A 26,958-nucleotide genomic window follows, 5' to 3' on the forward strand; every position below is an offset into this window, starting at 1 on the left:
GTGATGTTTTTACCTAAGGTTTTTGCACGCGTTGCACGCATTCACTAATTAACATAGGTTTGGATTGCCCGTCATACGAGCAGTTCAAGTTACAAGCGTAGCCGCTGAACGGATTAAGTTCGTAACACGGGGGCCCACTGTACAGTGAACCCTCGCTACTTTGCGGTTCCACTATTGCGGATCCGCCACGGATTCGCTGCTCACAAACACTCTCAATCTGTCGCCTTCACTCATTTTCCCTGTGTAAGCCCGCAGTCCCGTTCCTCCAGGTCACTCCCTTCAGTGACTGATCATTCCTGTCTCTGCGTCCTGTCGACTGGACACCCTGGACGCCGCACCCCCGCAGCTGGACGTTCCGGATGCTATGCCCCGGCATCGGTCCATGCTACTTCCAGCTAGCTGGAACCCATCTTCTAAGTCCCCAGTCCAGGTACGGTGCATACTCAGTCACCAGTTCAGGCCGACCCGCTACAGTTGCCCTCTGAGCCATTGGCCGAGCCACCGCAGATGCCCTCTGAGCCGCTGGCTGAGTCGCTGCAAAAGCCCTTTGGGCCGCTGGCCAAACCACTGCCGATGCCCTCTGAGCCGCTGCAGCCGTTCCTCCAGATCCTATCCCTGGCGCCACCGCTTTCCAAGCCCTCAGTCATGGTGCTGCCGCTGCTTTTTGAGTTTCTTGTCGCGGCACTGCCTTCGGTCCCTGAGTCTCAGGCCGAGCTGTGGCTACAGCCTTCCAAGTCCACGTCCAACCGCTGCAGCAGCCTTCCGAGTTTCACGTTCAGCCGCTGCAGTAGCCTTCCGAGTCCCACATCCAGTCGCTGCAGCAGCCTTCTGAGTCCCATGTCATGCCGCTGCAGCAGTCTTCGGAGTCCCACGTCACGCCGCTGCAACAGCCCTCCGAGATGCCCATTCAACCCTGCTTTTGAGGTGCCATAACAAGACACTTGTGATGATTTGTTTTTTTTACTTTCACCTACTCAAAATATTCTGTGGCATCCGACCTATTTATACAAACCTAGACTTAAAAAAAAAAAAAAAAAAACCACTAAGCATTTATGGACAATAAATGCTGATAGCAAAACTAATTATCATGTCAAGTTTATTTGTACAGCCCTGAATCTCCGAAGTCTCACACGGCTTTATAGGTGAAAAGAAGTCGTACAGAGACTTCTCTTCATCATAAATACGCAACAACATCCCCTGATCAAAGCTCCTAGATGGAGAAGGAAAAACTCATAAACCAAAATTTGTCTAATTTTCTAATCTGTCCTTTTGTGCACAACAAGTGGTGTAACAACAGTAAGATCATAGACACATGCTGTTCTCCAGATTTAGTTGTTCTGGTAGGTTCATGCAGGCATTTTTATCTATCCAGAGAGCTAATTTGTCTCGTGCCACTGACATTTTCAACCCTGCACTATTCTGCCCTGCACCACTCTACTCTGCACCAAAAGACATTGTATCACCACCGCCACTACCCAGGAGCCCCTCCTCACTTCGCCAGTGAGGTCATGTTACAGGTGATGACAGCAAGTTGCATGTTGCAAAGAACAGTGGATCATGCGGAAGGATTATTGTACTTGGTGCTTAGATTGTGACTGTTTTGAAATACCGAATCAACTATAAGATAATACAGTGGACCCCGCCATACGAAATGTATCTGTTCCGGAGTTGGGGTTGTGAGGCCAAAACGTCGCATGGCAGGCGATAGACACCTATGGTAATTACCTAATGCATGTAAAACCCAAGGTGAAAACATCAAAATTGTGTATACATATTAAAAATTGGTAACAAAATAAGTGCTACTTATTTACAGTATAATTGACAAGTATACAATTAAATAACTTCATAAATATAAATATATATAAAGGAAAAATGACATTTTATTTACCCTGTGTAACGTTGACTTGAACTAATTACGGCTATAAACCCTAGTGTGAAGGTTAATCATATATTAGGTTTTTTATCATTATGTGCTTATTTCTTGTCTAGACTAGTGTGCATTGCTATCCATCTATGCAGTCCTAGTTCATCTCATCCCAGTCCTTAGATAAAGCTGTTGACGTAGGAAAGTGTGAGCTGGGACCTTGGCCCGGCTGTTGGTGGCGCCCAACTGGCTCTTTTTGTTGTCTTGTAATGTGCAATGCTTTGCTGAATGAGTAAAAAGCAGGCAGGGATGCTAGAGTGACGAAAAACGCTATTGGCAATGCATGAGTACATACGCCAAGCTTTTCCCTTTACCTAGGCTGAGAAAAGTCAATCTTGGCTGGTCTGAGTTACTATTTTGCTGTTTAGCAGCAGGGCTTGTCTTAGTCTACTTTTAAAGGTAACCCTGACACGTAGCCTAGCCTTCTTTGTATTTCCTGATGATCTCCAGCTTCGTTTCCACACTAATCATCTTCTTACTTTTACCTTTGACATCACTTGCAATCTTGGCAGCCATGGCTAACCAATTAAATCGTAATTAAGTCATAATTAAGCACTAATATTAAGAACTAAAAGCACAATAAATATGATATTGTAAGCACTCACACAAAATCAAAGTCTTCAGCATGTCGTTATCTTAGTGACACCGTGACGGCATCTTAGTGACACTGTGACACCAACCAATAGCAGACCAGCATCTTAGTGACACGTTGCAATGCAGGCAATTTGACGTGAACAGAAAATGAGAGCAACTAGAGCTGCAAGTAGCTATAACGGGCCCTTTGCAGACCTGTGCACGTTGGAGTATGAACAAGTTGCGTATGAACATGTATGTGTATATGCACGATGGGGTAAGTGAACATTAGAAGTCAATGTTTTAGAAAATGTCCAATTTTTATTACATTTGATCAACTGGCTCAACAAAGTAAACAGAAAACGCAAAAATTATTGTTATATTATTTTCTGTCACATGGTGTTGTTAGCGCCATGATGAAAAATGAGTTGGTAGATGACTTCAGTACAGGACTCCTAACAAATATGTGAAATTTCGAGAAGGTGAGATTATTTGGATTGAGTTACAGCATCTTTTATTGTTACAGTTGTGTGACTGCTCTGCCATATAGGCCACACCCAGTAGGTCCAGTAGGCGTGTATAAAGGCTTGTCAGACAACATTTAACATTTAAGCGACCTATCACTACAACGGGCTCGGCAGAGTACATAAAAATGTTAAGGAACTGCTATATTTTTTGCTGCCACTAGGTGGCGCTCATACTACGATGAGAAATAGGCTTGTAGGTGTGTTCCGCATTGGAGTTTTGAAAAAGATAAGTTCACCTCGGTCCAATTACAACAACGTTTACCATATTGTCGAGACATCGGATTTTGAGGTGGCATACAAGCCCTTTATTGAAAAGTCGTAAAAGTTGAGAACCTTCATGTTCCATGTCTCAAAGCTTTTCTGACCATTTTTCAGTTATTTTATTTAAAAAAGCATTGCAGAGTATACGAAAGTGTAAAACATGACTTTTGGGTGGCGCTATAGATGATTTAGAAATTTTTCACATAGCTGTATTAAAGTCATGACTGTTATTGTCCCTGCAAAGTTTCAGATATTTTAAGACTGTTACAGCTGAGTTATTAAGGTTTTTGTCACTCTTTGCAAAGGAAATATTAAAGCTCGTCCCATCTTATATGTTATGGGAGCTTCAAGATTCCAAGACGCCAAACTTGAACGTGATGGGGTCAACCGTTGAAGAGAAGAGGGCAGTAGTTTGAAACCAGCAAATATCCAAGAACAGGGCAAAATTGCATAATAATAAATTCATAATTATTTTTCTGTACATGCTAGCAGATGACTTCCTTTGGCTTTTTTGTAGGTCTTACATGCCTAAAACGTTTCATAGCGGTAGGTGGAACCAAGCAGGATTGGCAGTAATCTTTCGACTCTAATTAGATATTTTTTGCTTCCACTAGGTGGTGCTAACACTACACTGGAATGTATGTTTGTTGATGTCTTCAGGAATGGACTCTCATCAAATGTGTGACTGTGAGAAGATCAGATCATCTGGTTTAAATTAAAGCAGCTTTTATTGGTCCGATAAATTTTCAGAATTGAAAATGGACATAGAGGCCGTAGAGGCCATGCCCATTATCGAAACATAATGTTTGGTGGAGGGCATCAGGCGTGTCTGAAGGCTTGTCTGACCAAATTTCAGTCATGTTACATCAACAAGCTCAACAAAGTACATAAAAACGGTAAAATATTGCTATGTTTTTTGCTGCCACAAGGTGGCACTTGCACAACGATACAGTATACATTCGTAGTTGTGTTCCGCATCGGATTACCATCAAATACATGAACTTCGATGATACATCGGACTGACATTTTTGTTTGTGACCCTATTTTGTGGCCCAATGAGTAATGCAAAAAAACAAAAAAAACAATGTGTTAAGAGCATGAGTCTTAATGTGTCTGTAAAGTTTCAGATTTTTTAAAAGTTTTACAGCTGAGTTATTAAGATTTTGTCACTTGTGACGAGGGAAATGTTAAGCACATAATTTGAAGCCCTGCCCCTATTATATATGGCAGCGGACCTTCACGAAATTTTGCCCAGTTGTGTCCCTATGTCTTATAATTGACCACAGCAAGTTTGAAGTTGATTGAGTCAAGCGTTCAGGAGAAAGGAGCAGTTTGGGACCTGCAAACGAGCAAAACGGGCCAAAATTGCACATTCAAAAATTCTTAATTCGTTTTCTGTACATCTGAGCATATGGCTCAAACTGACTTTGTAGGTCTCAAGGTCCTACATATGCCTCAAAATCATCGTAGCTTTAGGTCAAATGGGCCAGGACTGACTGGGATTTATCAACTCTGGTGCTGCAGAATCACTTTTTTTGCATTGTTTTAGGAAACACTAAAATATAAAATTTTTTGCCAGGCCCTACGACTGTGCAAAATTTGGTGACTTTTCGTTCATATTTAGACCGTCAAAAATGGAAAAGTTCACAAAGGGTAATTGACAAAACGAGATGAGCTGCGCGGGCCCTAAATAATAATCTGGAGAAGAACAAGAGGGACCTCACAGCGGTCGCTGTTCAGGCCCTAATAATAATAATAATAATAATAACCTGGAGAAGAACAATTGAGACCTTGCAGCGGTCGCTGCTCAGGCCCTAATAATCATAATAATCCAGTGAAAAACAAGAGGGTCCTCGCAGCAGATGCTGCTCGGGCCCTAATAATAATAATAATTCTGTGAAAAACAAGAGGGTCCTCTCAGCAGATGCTGCGCGGGCCCTAATAATAATAATCTGGAAAAGAACAAGAGGGACCTCGCAACAGTCGCTGCTTGGGTCCTAATAATATTATCTAGCAAGCAGCTATAAAGGGCCCTCGCAGACCTTTGCACGTTGGGGTAAGAACACGTTGAGGTATGAACATGTTGCAGGTGAACATGAGAACCCAATGTTTTAGAAAAGGTCACAATTTCATAAGCATTTGTTCAATGGGCTCAACTAAGTAAATACAATCGCAAAAATTGTATTATATTATTTCCTGCCACAAGGTGATGCTAGCACCATAATGGAATGTATGTTTGTTGATGTCTGAAGGAATGGACTCTCATTCACTGTGTGAAATTGTGATGAGATCAACTGGGTCAAATTACAGCAGCATTTACTGTTACAATAAATTGTCATAATGAGCACTGCTGTATAGGCCATGCCCATTATCAAAACATTGTAATATTTGGTGGAGGAAATTAGGCGTGTCTGAAAAAAATTCAGGGATAATACTTCGACAGGCTCAACAAAGAACATAAAAAACATAGTATTTTTTGCTGCCACAAGGTAGTGTTTGAATTTCAACCCATAAGGAGTATATAGAGGAAAATAGGATAATCTGGGTCCAATTACATTAACTTTTACCATTTTGGCCTGACATCGGATTTTGAGGCAGTGTAAAGGCCATGCCCATTATTAAAAAGTCATAAAACTTGAGAATCTTAATGTTCCCTATATCAATGTTCTCCTGGCTGATTTTCAATTAATTTACTCAAACAGGCATAGCACAGTACATGAAAGTGTAAAAATGAATTTTTTTGTCTTCCACCAAGTGTCTAGAAGCAATTCGGAAATTTGTCATATAGATGTAATAAGAACTATGAGGTTTAATGATACTGTAGTTTCAGATTTTTTAAAGCTTGTTCAGGTGAGTTATAAAGGTTTCTGACACTTCAGGAGAAGGAAATATTGTTTACCTATTTTGAAGCCCCGCCTCCATATATTTATTATATATCTGCTGGCTGCTCTAAAACCCACATCATCCTTCTCACTATGTACGGAATATCAACAGCGGCCAGAAGCGGCGCCAAAAAACAAAGATCAAGCACAAACATATGAACTGTTAAACAAAATCAATTCCAAGATATTATTCCGGGTGCAGGACACATGGCCTGGTACCAGTTGATCCATGGGCCGGTACCGGTCCATGGACCGGTGGTTGGGATCGGTGGTATTGATAGCAGTAGATATGGGGCTTTTCCCTGTTGCTCGTGACCCTGACCAAACAGCAGCCCACCCACAATGATGGAATCTTGTTGTTGCTTGTGCCACTGACATGTCACTCGAACATGTTAATTCCAATTTAAAAATGTATACCACCTTGGTGGCTCTGATGATCTATGCTTGGCACAGACACTGTTCTCACCTACTGTATATTAGAACTGTACAGACATTTAAAAAAATCATCTGAGGTTTCCTGAATCACAAACCCTGTATGAACAGCAACCTCCACAGTTTCGTCAAATTCAGTAACACACCCTTGAGCTCTGGCAATAAAATCAGAGAGGCCAGAGCCAAGGTGCAGGGAGGAATTAAAGAGTTTAAGACAGCCTCAAATGGGAACATTAAGGAACACTTTAATGACAATAGCCTGAGAGATTTGCCATGGCATCTTACACATCACATCATAAGGACAGCAAACCTGTGCCTGTGGACATCGACACATCACGGCTGAGGAACTGAACGTCTAAAATAGACATGTTTTTCAGTCCAGGCCAGTCCGACCACAACAGCCTGCTCCTGCAGCTCCTTCTGAAATTGAGCAGCACCTTGCTAGCTAGCGCAATCACAGAGCCAACATTGATTCTTTCCTGCCATGTTTTGCTTCTCATGGTGATCAAAAATCCTTATCCCTACCACCTGTGCAGCCTCGGGCATTCAGATACGCCCACAAATGGACCTTTTAGTCAGCCTCCTGACACCACTGGAAAAAGCAATATAAATACAACGGACACATGTAAACCCACCTAACCATCTCTTAGAGCAGTGGTTACCAACCATTTGATCACCGAGGCACGGTCAACGCCTTAAATTTAGACTGCGGACCAGGGGGGGATCAGGGGGGATCACCGTGCCTCGGCTGCTTTAAAAACCACATCACAAACGTATGGACGGGGCTTTCTCCCGCTGTTGTAGTTTTTGTCCACTTTTTTTTTTAATCGCACGAGGAGAGGGGATTGGAGTGAGCTTGCTGTGCACGGTATGGAAGAGTACGACATGAGTACGCTGCCAGGCGCTAGACCGCACAAGCACACAGATTGGATAATTTCCCACGGCACACCTGACAATATCTCGCGGCACACCAAAAGCACTGTGAGACAAACAAAGGATGGACCATGGTTGTATTGGTTGGCACTATAAGGGTTTAAAAAAAGCTGGACAAAGAGACCCTGAGCAATTAACATTCTGGACAACAACAAAACAAGAACACACTGAATATATCAAAGACAATTGCACTCCTGTGAATCTAAGATTTTTATTCTATCCTTTTCTATTTATTTGTTCATACTGATTATAAATATGAATATGCACTATTTGGATCAGCGTTCCTAATTTCATTGTATACCTGTTGCATCATGCTATTCTATTCTATTCTATTCTAACAATAATACTGTTAATTATAATAAATCAAGAATTTTCATCAAAATTTGTCAAACCGTATGGTGATTTGGGTCATATGTCACTGAAATACTGTATGTCATTTGAGGACGGTCCTTAACTGTCATGTTCTGTTGCTGTTTGTTGGGGTTTTTGCTTGTGGGTTTAACATTTGGGGGGGGGGGGGGGGGGGGGGGTGTTCCTGTTCATTTCTGGGGGGTTTTCTATGTTCGTATTTTGCTCCCGTTGCATCTGTCCTTATTAGTGGTATTCTGCCCACCTGTCTGTTCATATCTTCCCCCGTGTGTCAACCAATCAGCTTCCCCTGCCTATTCTTCCTGTTCAGCTGTTTCATGTCATCTCGTTTGGTGTGAGTAAATTTCAGTTCCTCGTTGCTTTGAGTTAGTTGTTGCATCATTCTTTTTGCTCTTTGACCAAGTCCATGCTCGAGTTGCTTGACATTGCTAAGTTAAGTTTGTTCATCTTCCATTCGTTTTAGTTCCGTGTTTCCCCTTTAAGCCTGCCCCTATCTGCTGTGTTTGTAATTGATGTATTTTTGGTTGTTACTTTGCATCGTTGTTTGCTACCCTGATTTTTAGTCCTTTTCTATGAATTTTTTGGGTTCAACTTGCTTCCAGCTTTCTTGCATTTGGGTCCACCTCTGCTCTCCATCATGCCAAATCATTACATTAACACTGATGCTTAGAGATATACAGCTGGTATTGCTGTTATCATATTTGAAGTGGCAAGAAATGCAGCAGCAATTTTTTTTGACAGCTTTGTGTACTGTCACATGTAAAATGCATTACACATTTTACTGTTCTTTCCCACTTTAATTACTTAGAGACTTACATACTGTTTTACTTCTTTTTTGGCAACTTTTTGCCTACCTTAAAATCCCACAAAACCATGGCTCCATCAAGTCCCACACTGCTGTACTTCTCCACTTGTGCTTTTCCCTTAACGGCACACAACTGCCTACAAGGCACAAAGACATAAAATATATGTGAATGTATGCAGATATGCATACACACAAACATAACAAGTAGTAGGTAGTTCTAATACTACTGTATATGTGGCATATTCATCCATGGTTGAAATAAGTTTGACACATTAAAATAAAGACTAAAAAAAGTTGTATTTTATTATTGTTCAACTCAGGGTTAGTGAAGTTGGAAACAGCAGTTGCTCCTACGTGATGCTGTTCTGGTGAAGGGTGTCCAACTCGTTGCTGTCTTCTAGAGTTGCCTTCTTATCTAGATTACGGAAGTGCTGCATGGCTGAAATGCCACTTTTGGAAGATTGCTTGGGAACGTCTAGCTTCTTTACAAATCCCAGCAAGGCTGGTCCCTTATAGCTGAACTGGTAGGGACAACAGTCATGCCCCTGAGAGACATAAATGTGTGTTAAAAATACCATATCACAGCAATTTGGTGTTAAATAACAATTACTGTGGTCATACCATACATTGTAAGAACAATATGTATGCCATGTTTATGTTTTTTGAGGCAATTCAGTTGGTAAAAGTTCAATTTGCCCTGTACTTACTTGACTTAACACTCTTACTCCAAACATTTGACCAATTTACTGTTCTAGTAAAACTCATGCAAATTTGAATAACATCCCATACCTGTAAATCTGTGTGCAAATTATTTTTTTTTTGTATGTACATTTACAGTGTATGTAAAAAGTAGTCTCAATACACACACACCCAACTTTTTTTTTTTTTTTTGCATCCGCTACTAAAACATAATCATAGTTTTAAGGGAGTGGTCCTGCATTATTAAGAGAATCCTCTGTTCACCCCACCCACTACATGTGTTTTTTGTTAAACTGTTATAATGATTTGCAGAAGCTGAGACATGTTTGTGGAAAAAAGGACACCTGGCTGTTGTTTTGACTAGGGGAGGCAGTAACTGATACATTTAATAGTGTAACACTTAACGACACCCAATGGCCAAACACAAATTATCCAGGTAAAATTAGCGTTTAAAGCTTTAGTGAGAACAACTACCTGCTGAAAACCATAGCACTGTGATTCTATGTTAATGCCCCACTTTTCCCCAAAAAAATTAAGGTCAAAACTATTGGTGCGTCATATGCAGTATAAATGGTAACTTAAATACAGTGTACCCCTCTGTTACAGTGTCCCTGGCTTACGTTTTTTTTATGTTGCAATGTGGAACATTGGGGGGCGGCCACTGTATTCATTTTTTTTTTTTTTTAATTTGACACAATTCGTGCAAATAACCTGTCAGCCACATAAGCCAAGTTTTAATGCACAGATGCACATTTTTATATCTGCTATATTCTTACTTACAATAATTACCGTAACAGGACGAGTTAATCAGTTGGCTGTCAGCAGCCAGTGCCTGTTGGAGCTAACAGCTAAGGTTGTTATGGCATTAATAAAATAAAAGAAGCAAGCGGATTGGACCAACGTACGAGTCCATCCTTGTTCACACACAAGAATATTACTAAAATGGAGAGGATCATGGTGATGATCTCTCCAGCTGATTATATGGAAAGTGGAAAGGTATGGAGCTGTGTGCACTGGTTAGCGAGCACAGAAGTATTCCATTTGACTTATTAACTGTGGTCTTTTGGCCTATATACACAATCATAAACTTATGAACCAGGGATGGTACGCAACTTTGGATATTTATAGCAAAATGAACTTGAGCTGTGTCGCGAGGAAAAGAAAAAACAACTGCTTTGAGCACTTACTGACTGCTCGCAATGTGGGAAATCTGAAACACACTTAACTCGCAACAAAAATTTAACACAATTATGAAGAATTTAGGAAGATAAGATTTATTCTTTCCCTGCAATTGGTGCCCGAAGTCAGCTGGGAAAGGCACCAGCAAGCCTGCGACTCTTGTGAGGATAAGTGTCTTTAGAAAATTGATGAATGGATGGATTTATTTTGTTTTGCTATATTTTTTCCATTGTCGCCAAACTGTTTATACACACACAGACATACAAATGTGCACATGGCAGTTCAATAAGTACCGCAGCAACAATCTCAGAGGGGCTGACATATAGGATGCTCAGAAGTGGAAGACTGTCAATGGTCAGCTGTGTTGCCCTGGAAAAACAAATTTAGTGATCAACAAATAACTATATTTCATCAGATAACTTTTAGTTTCAATTTTTCATTGTTCTCTTTCTCATTCCAGTTGGTGATGTAATAAAGGTTGGAATGACATTCATGTTTGTGAAAATCTACATCCAACCTATTTAGTGCATAAACTTTATGTAACATACTGTGCATTGCATTCATTGTGCATTCTTCGGCATCGGGGGGCAAGACCCAGATGCTGGCAAGTTTGTTCAACCATTAGCATCGCTTCATGAAAGAAAACAAACCATTTTCAACACTATAGATTGATCAATATTTGTAAAAAATAACACCCACAGAAGAGATTGGTTTTGCGAAATGACTGTATAAATCCTACTTGAATCCATTTCTGTTAGTGAACTGGTTTACACATTATTATTTTAAGCACACTACTACCATTGGCTGTTTATCACCGGATTAGTACAAACCATGACACTAACATTTGTGATTCTACATGTAAACGTCGCAGTCCCACACTTAGATTATGCATTGACGCTGTGTCTCTTGTCTCAGTAGAACTTACTCCTTTCCCCGTGCAGCGTCAGCCACAGTAATGCTGCTGTTGTGGGCCACCCAGGCCAGCTGGTCTCCACTGGCAGAGAAGGAGACGCTGTGTACCCAGCCTCCGCAGTCCTTATTCTCATACATCAACTCCCCAAAAGGCATTTTAGCCCCCCAAGCAGTGGGCCCAGGCTTGTCCTCAATGTCCTTAATGTAGGCTGAAAAAATCCTGAAAATTCCAAGATAATTTTGAGTTTACCTACATTTTAATTTAGTGAATTGAAAATGTTGAATGTTTTCAAACATTTTCTTAAATTAAAAAATGAGATTTCCCATGAAAGATATTCAAATCCTCGCTCAGAATTAATCATAAAATTTCTTAATACAGGTAATGTCAATTGGTTTATGACCATGACTACATCTCTCAAACTCAATAATCGCTTACTTACAATTATTTATTTATGTGTTTATTGCTTTAATTTGCAAGGTTTGAATCTTTAAGGTCTTAACCATTAGTTGTCAGGGTTGTTAGGAGGATGGAGACCCAAAAGCAATGAAGCAGGGATGCAGGAAGTGGTTACCCCCAAAAGGGCAGGGGGAATTAAAATAACTTAAGAATGTCTCTTTTTTTCTTTTTTCCAAAGTTACAAATAAAACCCAGGAATAGACAACTATAAGGCTAATGCAGGATTCACAGGGCACAAAAGCAGAAAAGAGTAAGTGAAAGAAAGCAGGGAATTGCAGGGCTCATTTTACCTCTAGAAACTGTTGGGTCCCCAAGACTCGCAATACTCAAAAACGATGGGTCCCAACAGAAAGTCTGTAGTCCCAAGAATTGTGCAATAAAAGGGACAAAGTACAAGGTTCAAACTGCATTTACAAGTCGTGAGAAAAAAACAACTCCAGATATTAACAAATATCACAGTAAAATGTATATCCATACTCACATTATAGGTATTAGCAACTCAACACAAGAATTTTTTTTTTTTTTTTTTAATTTCAGCTAGTAGTTGTTAGACCTTAGGGTTAACTGAGTCGACCAAATTAAAGCCATTCCTACTTGCATAGTTAGGTAGGTATGGGGTTAGCAATACCTGCAGTTGAGATCAGCAGACCCAGCTGCCAGAAGAATGTTATTGGGATGCCAATCCAGGCTCAGAATGGTGGAGCGAATGGGCTTTTTGATGTGCTTACTCAACCACCTGTTGATGATGAAAGAAATGCATAAAAATAATACAAACGCTTCATGATTCATTTAAACTAAACTGAAAGCGATGGAATGTGCAAAGCTATCCATGTAGAAATTTTGAGCTGTCGGTGTAATGCAACTGTAAAAGATTATTTCATAGCTTATGCATGATGCTGTGTTATAACATCCTGGCTCAGGTGTGGGAATCACACATCATCATCAGTTAGTTCCTCATCTACCAAAAAATGTACAGTGCTGAAGTCTGCAATTGGCTGGCAACCAGTTGAGAGTGTGTCCTGCCTACTGCCCCAAGTCAGCTGGGACAGGCACCAGCAACCTTGTGAGGATAAACGGCTATAGCGAATGGATGGGTGGAGTGTTGATGTGACATTTAGCGAGTGTGCTTCTGTTAACAGACCACTCTGTCATTATGATGTAATACAGTTGTTAACCTATAACATTTAGTTTGGGACCAGTCTGGTTTCAGCAGTATATGTCTGGGTTTGTGTGTCCTTCTATTGGACCCAAATAGCACGTTTAGCCTAAGCAGCAATAAAAATGGATAGTAAGTATGGCAATGTTTTCAAAACAGAATGTATCATCTTGTTTGTGACACTATTCAATGAGAAAACACGTCAAAAGTCAGAGCTCCTGAGATAGAGTAGAATAGTACAGTGCTTTTTTTTTCCATGTCAATTTTGCTATTACCAATCATTTTCCTTCTCAAAATAGCAGACAGAGATGAGTCGAGCTCCACTGCCCAAGGCAAACTTATTTTCCAGGGGCGACCATTTTACACAGGTGGCTGCGCGGTTAATTCGCACTAGGACCAGAGTGGGCTTCCAGGAGCCATCCTTTAGAGTCCATACGTAGGCGTTGCGGTCAGAGGCACAGGTGGCGATGCGATTGGACTCAGGGGCCCAGTCGATGCCTGTGAAATGATAAGGTTACATGTAAAAGGAAAGATCAACTATGTTAAACTTTTTTTGGAATGTAAATGTTAAAGACACAGGAATATTTAGAGTTGCCGTTTACTGATGCTATGAATACAGCATGTGCACTACAGCATCACAGAGAGACCATACTTTGGAAGCACGCACCAAGCAAGGGAAAGAGTGATCCAATACAAATACAGTTCACCATTGGTTGCAGTGCATAATAACGCAGAACCTACAAAGCTTGAGCAAATATGTCGATACCAGTGATGGGAAGTAACAAAGTACAAATACATTACTGTACTTGTAAAATTTGCCTATACTTTGTAATTTTTGAACTATTTTTTTTCCTGACACCTTTTTACAAATATTGTACTTTCTACTTGCTAAATTAAAAAAAAAGGGCTTGTTACTTAAAAAAAAAAAAAAAATACTGGGGGGGGGCTGGGGGGGGGATCCAAACCTTTGTTAATTAATTAATGCATGTAACACCCCAGGTAAAAACATCAAAAATTGAACATACATATTAAATATTTGTATCAAAATACTATAGCAAATACTACTTACTTACCATATACATGCATTCAAATATATAAGATCATAAATAAAAAATATATAAAGGATTTATTTGCCTTTAAGTGAATAGACAAGCTTGTTATGGACATATTCATTAGTGAAGGTAGCCTAGCCTAGGCTAGCTTAGCCTTCTTCGTATATCTTGATTATCTTCAGCTTCGTTTCCATATAAATCGTCTTCTTACTTCGCTTTTTAACATCAATAACAATCTTGGGACCAATGGCTAACCAATTAAAGTTTGAATTAAGCACTAAAATGCACAAGAAATACCATATTGAAAGCACTCTCAAACGAGCAGTAAGAGCAGGCTCTTTTTGTGGCAGCGGCATGCAGTGTGGCGACTGTGTGGCAGCTGCCACCGAGAGCCACGGGTAGCCACACTTGATGCCACTAGTAGCCACTCTTTCCGAGGCATTTCCATGTTCGTCTGTGGCTGCTGCCACCGGTAGCCACACTTGATGCCACCAGTAGCCACTCTTTCCGAGGCATTTCCATGTTCGTCTGTGGCTGCTGCAACCGGTAGCCACACTTGATGCCACCAGTAGCCACTCTTTCCGAGGCATTTCCATGTTCGTCTGTGGCTGCTGCAACCGGTAGCCACACTTGTTGCCACTCTTTCTGAGGCATTTCCTTGTTCCCTCTGTGGCTTGGCTTCACCTCCACGTTATTCTTTTTCGTGTTAGACTTGCAATGTATTGTTGTTGGTTTGTATAGTTGCTTTTATTTCACCCATTATTGTGTGGATTCCTCTTTCGTCGTTGCTGTCATTGCATTTTCCTCGGTCTTTTTTTTTTTTATAAATGTTTCTCTTGTTTTCATTTCATGTTTGTTTTTTAGATGTACTGGTATTGTATCTTATTTAGTGTGGACTGTGTTTTCATTTATTCACATTTGTATTATGTTCTATCACGCAATGACCGGAAGAGGCGTCTCCAGAGTTACTACGAGCGATGCAAACGAGTAGTCACGGTCGATGCAAATGAGTAGTCACGGTCGATGCAAATGAGTAGTCACGGTCGATGCAAATGAGTAGTCACGATCGATGCAAATGAGAAGCCACGAGCTATCCAATGAGCTGCAAGCAATGGCCGACATTTCACCGGCTATCCAATGCGCGGCAGGTAATGGCTGACTGGGCGTCAATATATTGTAATACGGGGACTCCCCGTCGCCCAGCTGTCCAGTGAGCTGCAAGCAATGGCGGACGGGGCGTCTCCCGACGTGTCTTGAGCATGCAAATGAGTAGGCTGTTACCAGTATGTTGCTCAGTTTGTAAGTTTTTGGTTTGTTTCCCCCTGGCGTTGTTGTTGTTTTTGTTAATTTTTGCATTGTATTGCGTTCTTTTATATTAATAATAATAATTAATTGTGAATGCGTGTTGCTAAACGTCTTAGTTTCAATTAATATGACATTTTGCTATGTCGGCCATTGCTTGCAGCTCATTGGATAGCTCGTGGCGTCTCATTTGCATCGATCGTGACTACTCATTTGCATCGACCGTGACTACTCATTTGCATGGATCGTGACTACTCGTTTGCATCCATCGCGACTCTTTTTTATTATTATTATTAATATAAAAGAATGCAATACAATGCAAAAATTAACAAAAAAAACAACAACGCTAGGGGGACACAACCAAAAACCTTAAAACTGAGCAACATACTGGTAACAGCCTACTCATTTGCATGTTCAAGACACGTCGGGAGACGCCCCGTCCGCCATTGCTTGCAGCTCACTGGACAGCTGGGCGACGGGGAGTCCCCGTATTACAATATAGCGACGCCCAGTCAGCCATTACCTGCCGCGCATTGGATAGCCGGTGAAATGTCGGCCATTGCTTGCAGCTCATTGGATAGCTCGTGGCTTCTCATTTGCATCGATCGTGACTACTCATTTGCATCGACCGTGACTACTCATTTGCATCGACCGTGACTACTCATTTGCATCGACCGTGGCTACTCGTTTGCATCGCTCGTAGTAACTCTGGAGACGCCTCTTCCGGTCATTGCGTGATAGAACATAATACAAATGTGAATAAATGAAAACACAGTCCACACTAAATAAGATACAATACCAGTACATCTAAAAAACATACATGAAATGAAAATAAGAGAAACATATTTATAAAAAAAAAAAGACCGAGGAAAATGCAATGGCAGCAACGACGAAAGAGGAATCCACACAATAATGGGTGAAATAAAAGCAACTATACAAACCAACAACAATACATTGCAAGTCTAACACGAAAAAGAATAACATGGAGGTGAAGCCAAGCCACAGAGGGAACAAGGAAATGCCTCAGAAAGAGTGGCAACAAGTGTGGCTACCGGTTGCAGCAGCCACAGACGAACATGGAAATGCCTCGGAAAGAGTGGCTACTGGTGGCATCAAGTGTGGCTACCGGTGGCAGCAGCCACAGACGAACATGGAAATGCCTCGGAAAGAGTGGCTACTGGTGGCATCAAGTGTGGCTACCGGTGGCAGCAGCCACAGACGAACATGGAAATGCCTCGGAAAGAGTGGCTACTGGTGGCATCAAGTGTGGCTACCCGTGGCTCTCGGTGGCAGCTGCCACACAGTCGCCACACTGCATGCCGCTGCCACAAAAAGAGCCTGCTCTTTCTCCAAACGAGATCAAGTCTTCAGGCAGCCATCTTTGTGACCCCATCCGCAGACCAATAGCAGACCAGCATCTTCGTGACCCCCGTGACGTCGACCAATAGTAAACCAGTATTTTAGGGAGTCATGTCACCGACCAATAGCAGACCAGCATTGTAGTGATGTAAACAGTGGCACATGTAGTAACGTATGAGCACATTGCCCCTACAAGACACTGTCCGCCATGTTTGAGGTGTCGTAAGGCAAAAATAATGGCGTTGTGGCAAGATGAAGAAACGCACGATGCTGTTTTAGTCTATGTCTTTACTCTTCACTTGTCAACACAAAACTGATACAACAAAGTCCAAAACAGCAAAGATAAAGCCAACAGGTTCAAAGCATCAAAGGGTCATAGCGACATGCCTACTGGGTGAGAGACATAGTCCTAGTGTCCGCCACACAGCTCCCCCCCGAACACCCAGAAAGGTATAACGGAAAACCCCACAGGGTATTCACCAGTCTGGCACCCTGAGTCTCAGTCCGGTCCTAGGCGGTGTATGTGACACCAGGGGCCCAGGTGCGACAGGAGTAAGGGTGAGACGCTCAGCGTGAAAACCATGAGGTAGCGTTGGCAAAGGGATGTTCTGAATTTCCACGGGAGCCGGAATGGCAGTGCTGACCTGCATGCTGGCAGGCACAGTGGGCTTCCGAGGGACGGCCGGTCGCGGCTGCGTCCCAGTCTGTGCCTGGGCCTGAACCTGCTGCGGCACCAATACCAGCTGACCCGCTCCGATGTATACTCGGACCATACCTGCGGGCATGGTGAATCGGAGGGGCGGCTGAATGATGGTGGCTGGAGGCCTACTGCTGAGGCCGGACGGAAATCGGTAGTAAATGAGGCCGCCCGGCTGGAAGATCCCAGTCGATGGCCAGGGACTCCGAAATTGGACTGCACAGCCATTCTCACCAGCGCCCGTACCAGCCTGTTGTTGGTTGGCTCGATCCCTGGTGCGCCAAGGGACTGGGCGACGGGTGAGAGGACCCTTGTCGGGGTGCTGGCGTGGCTGACGTGGTACCAGCTTGCTGCATTACCTGACGTTTAGTAGGCTGGTGGAGGGATGCCACGATGTGGGACGTCTGCGGTGATTCCTCGCTGAAACATTCTGACGTCCGGGGTCACCCATGTGGCGAGACTACATCTCCAACAGCCTGACGAAACTTTCTAACGTCTGGGATAATAATTTGGCAAGATGACCCATCCGGGGTCACCCATTCTAACGTCCGGGGTCACCAATGTGGCGAGGCGAAAAAAAACACACGTTGCTGTGCTAGTGGAGATCTTTACTCTTCACATGCCATCACAAAACTGATACAACAAAGTCCAAAACAGCAAAGACAAAGCCAACAGGTTCAAAGCATTAAAGGATCATAACAACATGCCTACTGGGTGAGAGACATAGTCCTAGTGTCCACCACAGCGTAAATAGGGGACGAAAATAAAACATTGCGGCCCTCGTCGTAAGGTGAATAAAACTAAAGCCAGGGACATCGTAAACCGAGGGTCCACTGAAGTTTGATTAATTCTGTTTTACATTTACTAGATGAATAGTTGTAAGTAGGTGTTACATTGTCCTTTAATGATACCTTGTGGTAATTTCCATTACACGCCTGCATGCGCTGCATCCGGTCAGTTTGTCTCAGTCGGGACATTGCTATAGTCAGTGGTGGACAGTCAGGGCCAGCAAGGCCTTCTCTGCTGGACTAACATAACCTGACATTATTACCACAACTGTAATAAACTATAACAATTATAATCTATAATGAGAGTCAATTTCATTTTAAATTATTTTTTCTAAATACAGTGGACCCGGTGTTACGAGATTAATCCATTCCGCGGGTGGGCTAGTAAAACAAATAGCTAATGTCTTTCGAACCCCAGGTAAAAACATCAGAATTGTTCATACATATTAAAAATTGGTACCAAAGTAGTATATTAAGTGCTACGTATATATAATATACATGTATACAATCCGAAATTTAAGCAGTAAAATGCACCATAAATACGGTTTTGTAACCACTCACGATAGAACAAAGCTTTACCATTCTGCCATTTTGAAACGAGAGAGGCCGACCAATGCAGGCCAGCATCTTTGTGAGGAGACCAGCATTGTAAAATGAGTTTGACACCTCTGATTTAGAGTGTACAATACATTTGTAAATGCATGTTTTTTGAATGTGGGAGGAAGCCAGGAAAAAAATACTTTTTACTTTGTATTATACTTTAAACTACATTTCAGAGGCTGTACTTTCACTTTAACTTGAGTAGATTTTTTTTTAATCAACACTTTTACTCAAGTAATTTTTTTACATAGGGTAGGTTTACTTTTACTCAAGTAAACAATTTGTTTACTTTGCTCATCCCGTTTAGTTACCCCAGGCTTAAAAAAAATGAAAACACAGTTCTCACCAGTCAAGTACAATGTAGGACAGCGATCCAGCTGTCCCTGTTAATAAGCATGAACACAAATCATTCAGCTGGCCATCCGGGATAGAGGGAAGCTACAGTCTAAGTTAAATTCTTGTTGAATCGCAATGTCTTTGCTGGCATTTTCTTTTGTGTTTGGAGAGTGAACTCAAATGTGTAGAATATTGCTGCCCCCCCCCCCCCCCCATCCACACACACACACGCACACACACACACACACACACACACACACACACACCTTCTCCTTTTATTTACGAAACAAACCATCCATTTCCTTTTTTCCTGTTTTTTTTTTTCGCAATTGACATACGAAGCAGAAACTCATTCGACTGCACACAAGACACAAACTGACATCCAAAATGTGATTTGAATTATGTTAGCTAAAGTTTTCATCTTTGGCTTTCTGTAGCTAACAGGAACCTATCTGTCTCCATCTGTGTGGCGCTCCCCATGTAATATAAATAGCAATTACTGACTTAGCTGTAGTAGGTCATTTTTGTAATGCCCTAACTACTACAGGTGAGGTTTTTGTGATAAAATACTTTATATGGACATGGTAAGGAATTGAAATATAAAATATTGTGAAATAAATACAAAAAAATAAAAATATTCATTAAAAATCAAGGAAATTGCTTTTTTCTTTCTTTTTATTGTAGTAGAAAAGACTTAACTACTACAGGTGAACCTTTTGTGAAAAATTACTTTTGATGGAGATGGTAAGTAATTAAAAATTAAAAACATTAGAGCGGAAAGATGGATGCATAGTGATGGCCTCCCGTTTGGTCGGTTTCAAAAAAGTACCTCTGAACATTATAAACAGAATAGGAAATATTCTAAACGAAGTATGAAAGGATGGAAATTGCTAAGGAGTCAGAAGACTGACAACAAAATGAGCACGACAGCACAAAACTTAGAAGAGACCGAGTCTGCTGAACACGGAAGCGTAACGGGTGAAGCTAATGCTACAACAAGCACCTCTGAAAATTATTTGCTTGAAGCTTTGGCTACTATCAAAAGAATTTAAAGACTTCAGACACGAAGTGAGACGGGACCTGGGTGAGTTTAAGGACGACGTCAAAAAAGCTCTGAAAGACGAGCAGAGTGGCAGAGTTCAAAGGCGAAGTTTTGTTGGAGCTACAGAGTCACAACACTAGCATCGAAGAGTCGCAGACCCGAATTGCTGATCCAGAGTCAGCTTGCCTTGAGATGAAAGAAGCATTAGTGATGGTGAAAAAAAACAGAGATGCAGGATAAACTTGTTGATTTGGAGAGCCGTTCCAGAAGAAACAACATCAGTATCCGAAGGAAAAGAGGGTCAGTCTGTCACCGACTTTGTAACGGAGTTGTTTAAAAGGCACCTCACTCTGGCGGAGGGAGTGGAGCCTCAAATTCAGCAAGCCCACAGAGCGCTGATCTCAAAGCCACCCATTACCTCATCGCCGAGATCAATAATAGTGAACTTTCTACAGGTTCATGTTAAAGAGCTGATTCTCAAAAAAGGCATTGCAACAGAAGATTGAGATGAACGAAAAACGGCTGTATTTCGATAACGATTACGCGACAGACATTATGGTAATTTTGTTTGTTTGTTTGTCTTCCCCTTTTAGTTTTAAGCCTAAATTTTGGACAATTCTAGTATGTGTGTGTTTTTTCACACAACTAGCACACAGCCTTGTGGGGCCCCCGTGCTCAGGGTGATCCTGCCTGAGATGTTGTTGCCAACACGGACCACCTGAGGCCTCTGGCTGAGGAAATCCAGCAGCCAGTTGCAGAGTGAGGTGCTGAGGCCCAGTTTGTCCAGTTTGCACTTGAGTTGTTGTGATATTATGGTGTTGAAGGCAGAGTTGAAGTCTATGAACAGCACTCACATATGAGTCTTTCTTGTCCAGGTGGGTGAGTACCGGGTGGAGGGCAGAGTAGATTGCGTCATCTGTGGATCGCTTTGCCCTGTAGGCGAACTGATACGGGTCCAGGCTGGGGGGCAGGATGGATTTTATGTGTGACAGGACTGTTGCTGTTGTTAGTTGGGGGGATATAGATAGCGACCAGCAGGATTGAATTTATCTCCCTTGGCAAGTAGAAGGGGTGACACTTCACGATCATGAATTCCGCCAGAGGTGAGCAGTGTTGTTTTTTTTGTGCTTTGAGCTGGATTGCCATACAAACTTTAAATAGTAATGTCAGATTATAATATGAAGATATTGTCGTTGAATATTAATGGTTTGAATAACCCTTTGAAAAGACACAAGGTAATGACTAAATTAAGGAAGGATAAGTCACAAATTATATATTTACAGGAAACTCATTTGTCCAGACAAGAAAGTGAGAAACTTAAGAGGTTCGGCTTCACAAACTCATTTTACAGTTCATACCACCAGGGATGTAAAAGAGGTGTAATCATACTTATCCCCAATTTCTTGAGATTTGAATGTATCAGGGAAATTAGTGATAAAGAAGGGAGATTTATTCTTGTGAAAGGAAAACTGGAGAACAAAACGGTGACATTGGTTAATGTATATGCGCCACCCAACAGTGGGAAGCAATTCTTTAAATCCTTGTTGGATACTATGATATTGGAAATGGAGGGGATACTTATATGTGGTGGAGATTTTAATATTGTATTGAATAGTAACTTGGATACAACAAATAAGAATAAAAAAAACACCCATGTTACAAAACTGATTGAAACAACATTTAAAGAATTTGGGATAGTTGATACTTTGAGAGAATTGCATCCCTCTAAGAGAGATTATACACACTATGACAAATGATAGCTACGCTAGAATTGACTATTTCTTTATGAATAGCAAAGATTTGTATATGGTAAAGAAGTGCCAAATTCAAGAAGCAGCTGTATCGGATCATTGCGCAGTTTATCTCGAAGTCAATTTAAAAGTGCCGAAGAGAAATACATTATGGAGGTTGACTGTTGGAATATTTAATAGTAAATGGACAGTGGGAGAGATAAGGGAAGAGATTAAGATGTATGATAAAGAAAATAACAAAGGAGAGGTTACCCCGGTTATTTTGTGGGACGCGCTTAAAGCGGTGATAAGAGGAAAGCTTATTGCAAAGACTGCCGCGATTAAAAAAGCCAATAGGGAAGTCTATGAGAAGGAAAGGGAGAAACTGCTTGAAATTGAACAACAACATAAAACTACACGTGATCACCTGCTGCTTCTAAGAATGAAAGAAATTCGGGATAATATAGATGGCATGTTAACCATGGAAACTGAAAAGAAGACAAGATTTCTAAGACAATCGTATTATGAAGTAGGGACAAGAGCTACTAAATTATTGGCAAAAAGATTAAGAAAACAGCAGGCTGACCAGACAATTCACAAGATAAGGGATGCCAGTACAAACCAGATCATTTGTGAACCAAAAGATATTGAAAACAATTTTATGAACTACTATAGAGATTTGTATAGCCAACCTCCTTCCGCTGACTTGGACCAAATGAAAGCTTTTCTTGCCGAATTAGATTTACCAGCAATTGGGGAAAATCAGAACGCAATCAGAAAGCAGAGATAGAGAGAGCATTGAATAAACTGAAAACAAATAAATCCCCTGGCAGTGATGGCCTAACGGCGGAATGGTACAAAACGTTCACTGACCAACTGATATCACTTCTGGAACGGTCATTTAACCATACACTTGAACATGGTGAAATACCCCCATCCTGGAAAGAAGCGATCATTTCAGTGATCCCCAAGAAAAACAATTGTGAAACTTCTGCAGATTATAGGCCTATTTCATTACTCAATGTAGATTATAAATTATATACATCCATTATTGCAAAAAAGGTATGAACAGTGTATTGGTGATATTATCGATGTGGATCAAACAGGCTTTATTAAGGGACGCCAAACCCAAGATACTGTAAATATAAGAACTTTGCATATGATCAACTATATTCGAAAGGAAAATATCAGTGCTGCCTTAATAAGCCTCAACGCAGAGAACGCTTTTGATAGTGTGAACTGGACTTTTTTTATATCAGGTCCTAGGGAAATTTGGACTTATTGACAAAGCTATTAAATGCATTAAATCACTCTATCAATACCCAACTGCAAGAAGAAGAATAAACGACAGTTTGACGAAGAGTATAGCTCTAGAGCGATCCACTAGGCAGGGCTGCTGTCTCTTGCCGATACTGTTCGCGATTTTCATAGAGCCCCTAGCACAAGCGATCAGGCAGAACAGAGATCTTAAAGGGATAAATATTAGGGGAGAGGAACACATTATCGGACTCTACGCAGATGACGTGATCTGTTTCTTGGAGGATCCAGACAAACTGGATAAGGACATTAGGAAGGATTTGGATAGGTGGGGTATCCTCCCATTAGAGATCGGTTCACGAATAGAGGCCAGAAAAATGAGTGTTCTCCCTCGACTTCTTTACCTGTTTCAATCCGTACCCATTGAGATACCTGAAAAACAATTTAGATTGTGGGACAAAATTATGTCAAGATTTATATGGAATGGTCATAGACCGAGAATCAGATATGAAACATTACAAATTGGGAAAGATGGGGGTGGCCTGGCGATGCCAAATTTCAGAGAATACTTTAATGCTGCGCAAATTAGACCTGTGATCTGTTAGTGTGATGAAAACTACGTTGCCAAATGGAAGAATATAGAACAATTTGTACAAGAGAGGGAAATTCAAAGCCTTATTGGAGATAGAGAAGAAACGATGGGTAGGATTGAACAGGTGGATACTGTCACCCAGTTTACATTAAGACTGTGGTTTAATATAATAAGAAAGCACAAACTGGAGAATTAGCTTGGATTACTTCGGTGGATAGCCTATGATCGATATTTCACCCCTGGTTCTCTTGACCTGAAGTTTAAACAATGGATTCCAAGTGGAATAACGGCAATGTGTACTGTTATAAACAATGGGAATTTCATGAGTTTTCAGGAGATTAAACAAAAATTTAAAATAGATAACCGTGCCCATTTTAGATATTTGCAAATTAGGGACTTTTATGACAAAGAGATGAAACTCAATGTAAATTTGGAAAAAAAATGGGATAATCAGGACTATTGTTGGAATTTATAATTCAAATAAATACAGAATAATATCCACAATATATGGCCACCTAATGGAGAGAAGAGGGAATACAACCTCGTATATCAGGCTGAAATGGGAAAGAGAGCTTGGTGTGAGCATCTCTGAGAACAATTGGTTGCAAATTTGTAAATCACAACAATTCACTACATCATCACGGACTTGGAGGTTATATTGTTGGAAAAATTTAATCAGGTTCTTCTTCACACCCAAAATTAGCAGCAAATACTCAAATGTACCACATCCATGTTGGAGGAAATGCGGAGAGGTAGAAGTAGATCACTCTCATGTTTTTTGGTTTTGTCCTAAGATCTTAACTTTTTGGGAAAATGTTCACATGACTATTATCAGAATTTTGGGTCACAGTGTACCTAAGTCATGTATGTTACTTGATGGACATGGATAAGAAATTGAAAAATAAAAATATTCACTAACAACAAGTTTACCTGTAGTAGTTAGAGCATTACAAATTTGACCTACTACAACAAAAATACATTTAAAAAAACATTTCCTTGATTTTTAGTGAATATTTTTAGTTTTCAATTACTTACCATGTCCATCAAAAGTCATTTTTCACAAAAGGTTCACCTGTAGTAGTTAGGGTATTATAAGTTGGACCTACTACAGCAATATGAAATTAAAAAAAAAAAAAAAAAACTATTCCTTGATTTTTAGTGAATATTTTTATTATTTTATATTTATTTCACTATATTATATATTTCAATTACTTACCATGTCCATATAAAGTACTTTTTCAAAAAACCTCACCTGTAGTGGTTAGGGCATTACAAAAATGGCCTACTACAGCTAAAAGAAAGAAACAAAGTAATATCCTTGATTTTTAGTAAATATTTCTTATTTGTAATTACTTACCATGTCCACCAAAAGTCCTTTTTCACAAAAAGTTCACCTGTAGTAATTAGGGCATTACTAATATGACTTACTACAACAAAAAGAATGAAAAAATAAAATCATTTCCTTGATTTTTTTTGGTGAATATTTTTAATTTTCAATAACCATCTCCATCAAAAGTCATTTTTCACAAAAGGTTCACCTGTAGTAGTTAGGGTATTATAAGTTGGACCTACAACAGCAAAATAAAAGATAAAAAGTAATTTCCTTGATTTTTAGTGAATATTTTTTATTTTTCAATTTCTTAACCATGTCCATCAAAAGTCATCTTTCATAAAAAGTTCACATGTAGTAGTTAGGGCATTACAAAAATGACCTACTACAGCAAAAATAAAAAAAAATAAAAAAAAACATTTCCTTGATTTTTAGTGAATATTTTTAATTTTCAGTTACTTACCATGCCCATCAAAAGTCAATTTTCACAAAAATCTCACCTGTATTAGTTAGGGTATTACAAAAGTTACCCGCTACAACAAAAATAAAGAAAAAAAGTCATTTCCTATATTTTTAGGGATTTTTCATTTATAAAATGCATAATATGTCCATATAAAGTGTTTTTTCACAATAACCTCATGTATTACAAGTATGATCTACTACAGCAAAAAGAATGGTAAAATGTTATTTTGTTGATTTTTAGTGAACATTTTTTCACACTGAAACGTGTGATTTGCAGACGGTCCGCACCGAATGTCAACTGAATATCGAATAACAAACCAACTTTACCTCGCTCAAAGAGTCGGAAGCAATGGTGTAAAGCACGCCGCCACTGGCCTCTAGAGCAGTGGAGACGTGTTCTCTGGAGTGATGAATCACGCTTTTCCATTTGGCGATCTGATTGACGACGAGTCTGGGTTTGAAGATTTGCCAGGAGAACGGTATATTTCAGACTATATTGTGCCGACTATGAAACTTGGTGGAGGAGGAATTATGATGTGGGGTTGTTTTTCAGGAGCAGGGCTTGGGTTTTCACTGTAACTAAGGGGTTACAGTGAAAGGAACTTTGAATGCTTCAGGATACTAAAACATTTTGGAAAATTCCTTGCCCCCAACCTTGTGGGAACAGTTTGGACCGGGCCCCTTCCTCTTCTAACATGACTGTCCACCAGTGCACAAAGCAAGGTCCATAAAGACATGGATGACAGAGTCTGGTGTGGATGAACTTGACTGGCCTGCACAGAGTCCTGACCTTAACCTCATAGAAAACCTTTGGGATGAATGAGTGTGGAGACTGAGAGCCAGGTATTCTCGACCAACATCAGTGTGTGGCCTCACCAATGCGCTTTGAAAGAATTGTAAAAAAAAAATCCTCTAAACACTCTCCTCAGTCTTCCCAGAAGAGTTGAAGCTGTAATAGCAGTGGTTCTTAACTTTGTTGGAGGCACCGAAGCCCACCAGTTTCATATGCTCATTCACTGAACCCTTCTTTAGTAAAAAATAAAATATATATTTTTTTAACTGGTGCACGAAATGAATTGTGCAATAATATCACCTTGTTCAAATAACAAAACCAACACAGTGCATGAACTCAAAACAACTTAAAAAAAAAATGCAAACACTGGGCTAATTCCACACGCATGGCAAAAACACGATTCAGCACCTGTCCCCGGGATAACCACTGAACATTCGAATGGTAAAGAAGTACCTTGAATTCAGAGTCTATTTCTTTACAAAGCTCACTGAAGATGCGATGCCTCAGAG

At 40.6% G+C, this 26,958-nt stretch overlaps 1 protein-coding gene across 3 annotated transcripts in view; it reads right to left on the reverse strand.

Moving 5' to 3' along the window:
- Window positions 1–26,958, reverse strand: part of LOC148410126 (actin-related protein 2/3 complex subunit 1A-A) — a 57,255-nt gene that overhangs the window by 22,201 nt on the left and 8,096 nt on the right. For all 3 annotated transcript variants that reach the window (XR_015868194.1, XM_088437207.1, XM_088437208.1), the window contains exons 4-9: window positions 13,385–13,607; window positions 12,582–12,689; window positions 11,510–11,716; window positions 10,878–10,953; window positions 9,061–9,251; window positions 8,756–8,843 (exon numbers count right to left, since the gene is read on the reverse strand). Coding sequence is in view for 2 of the 3 variants with exons in the window: in XM_088437207.1 (XP_088293333.1) it covers window positions 8,756–8,843; window positions 9,061–9,251; window positions 10,878–10,953; window positions 11,510–11,716; window positions 12,582–12,689; window positions 13,385–13,607 (893 nt within the window). In the remaining variant the exon portion in view is untranslated. The remainder of the gene's footprint in view (window positions 1–8,755; window positions 8,844–9,060; window positions 9,252–10,877; window positions 10,954–11,509; window positions 11,717–12,581; window positions 12,690–13,384; window positions 13,608–26,958) is intronic.

Source organism: Hippichthys cyanospilos, chromosome 16 (genome assembly GCF_059441005.1).
Source record: "Hippichthys cyanospilos isolate Australia breed blue-spotted pipefish chromosome 16, RoL_Hcya_1.0, whole genome shotgun sequence".
NCBI classification, from domain to species: Eukaryota; Metazoa; Chordata; class Actinopteri; order Syngnathiformes; family Syngnathidae; genus Hippichthys; species Hippichthys cyanospilos.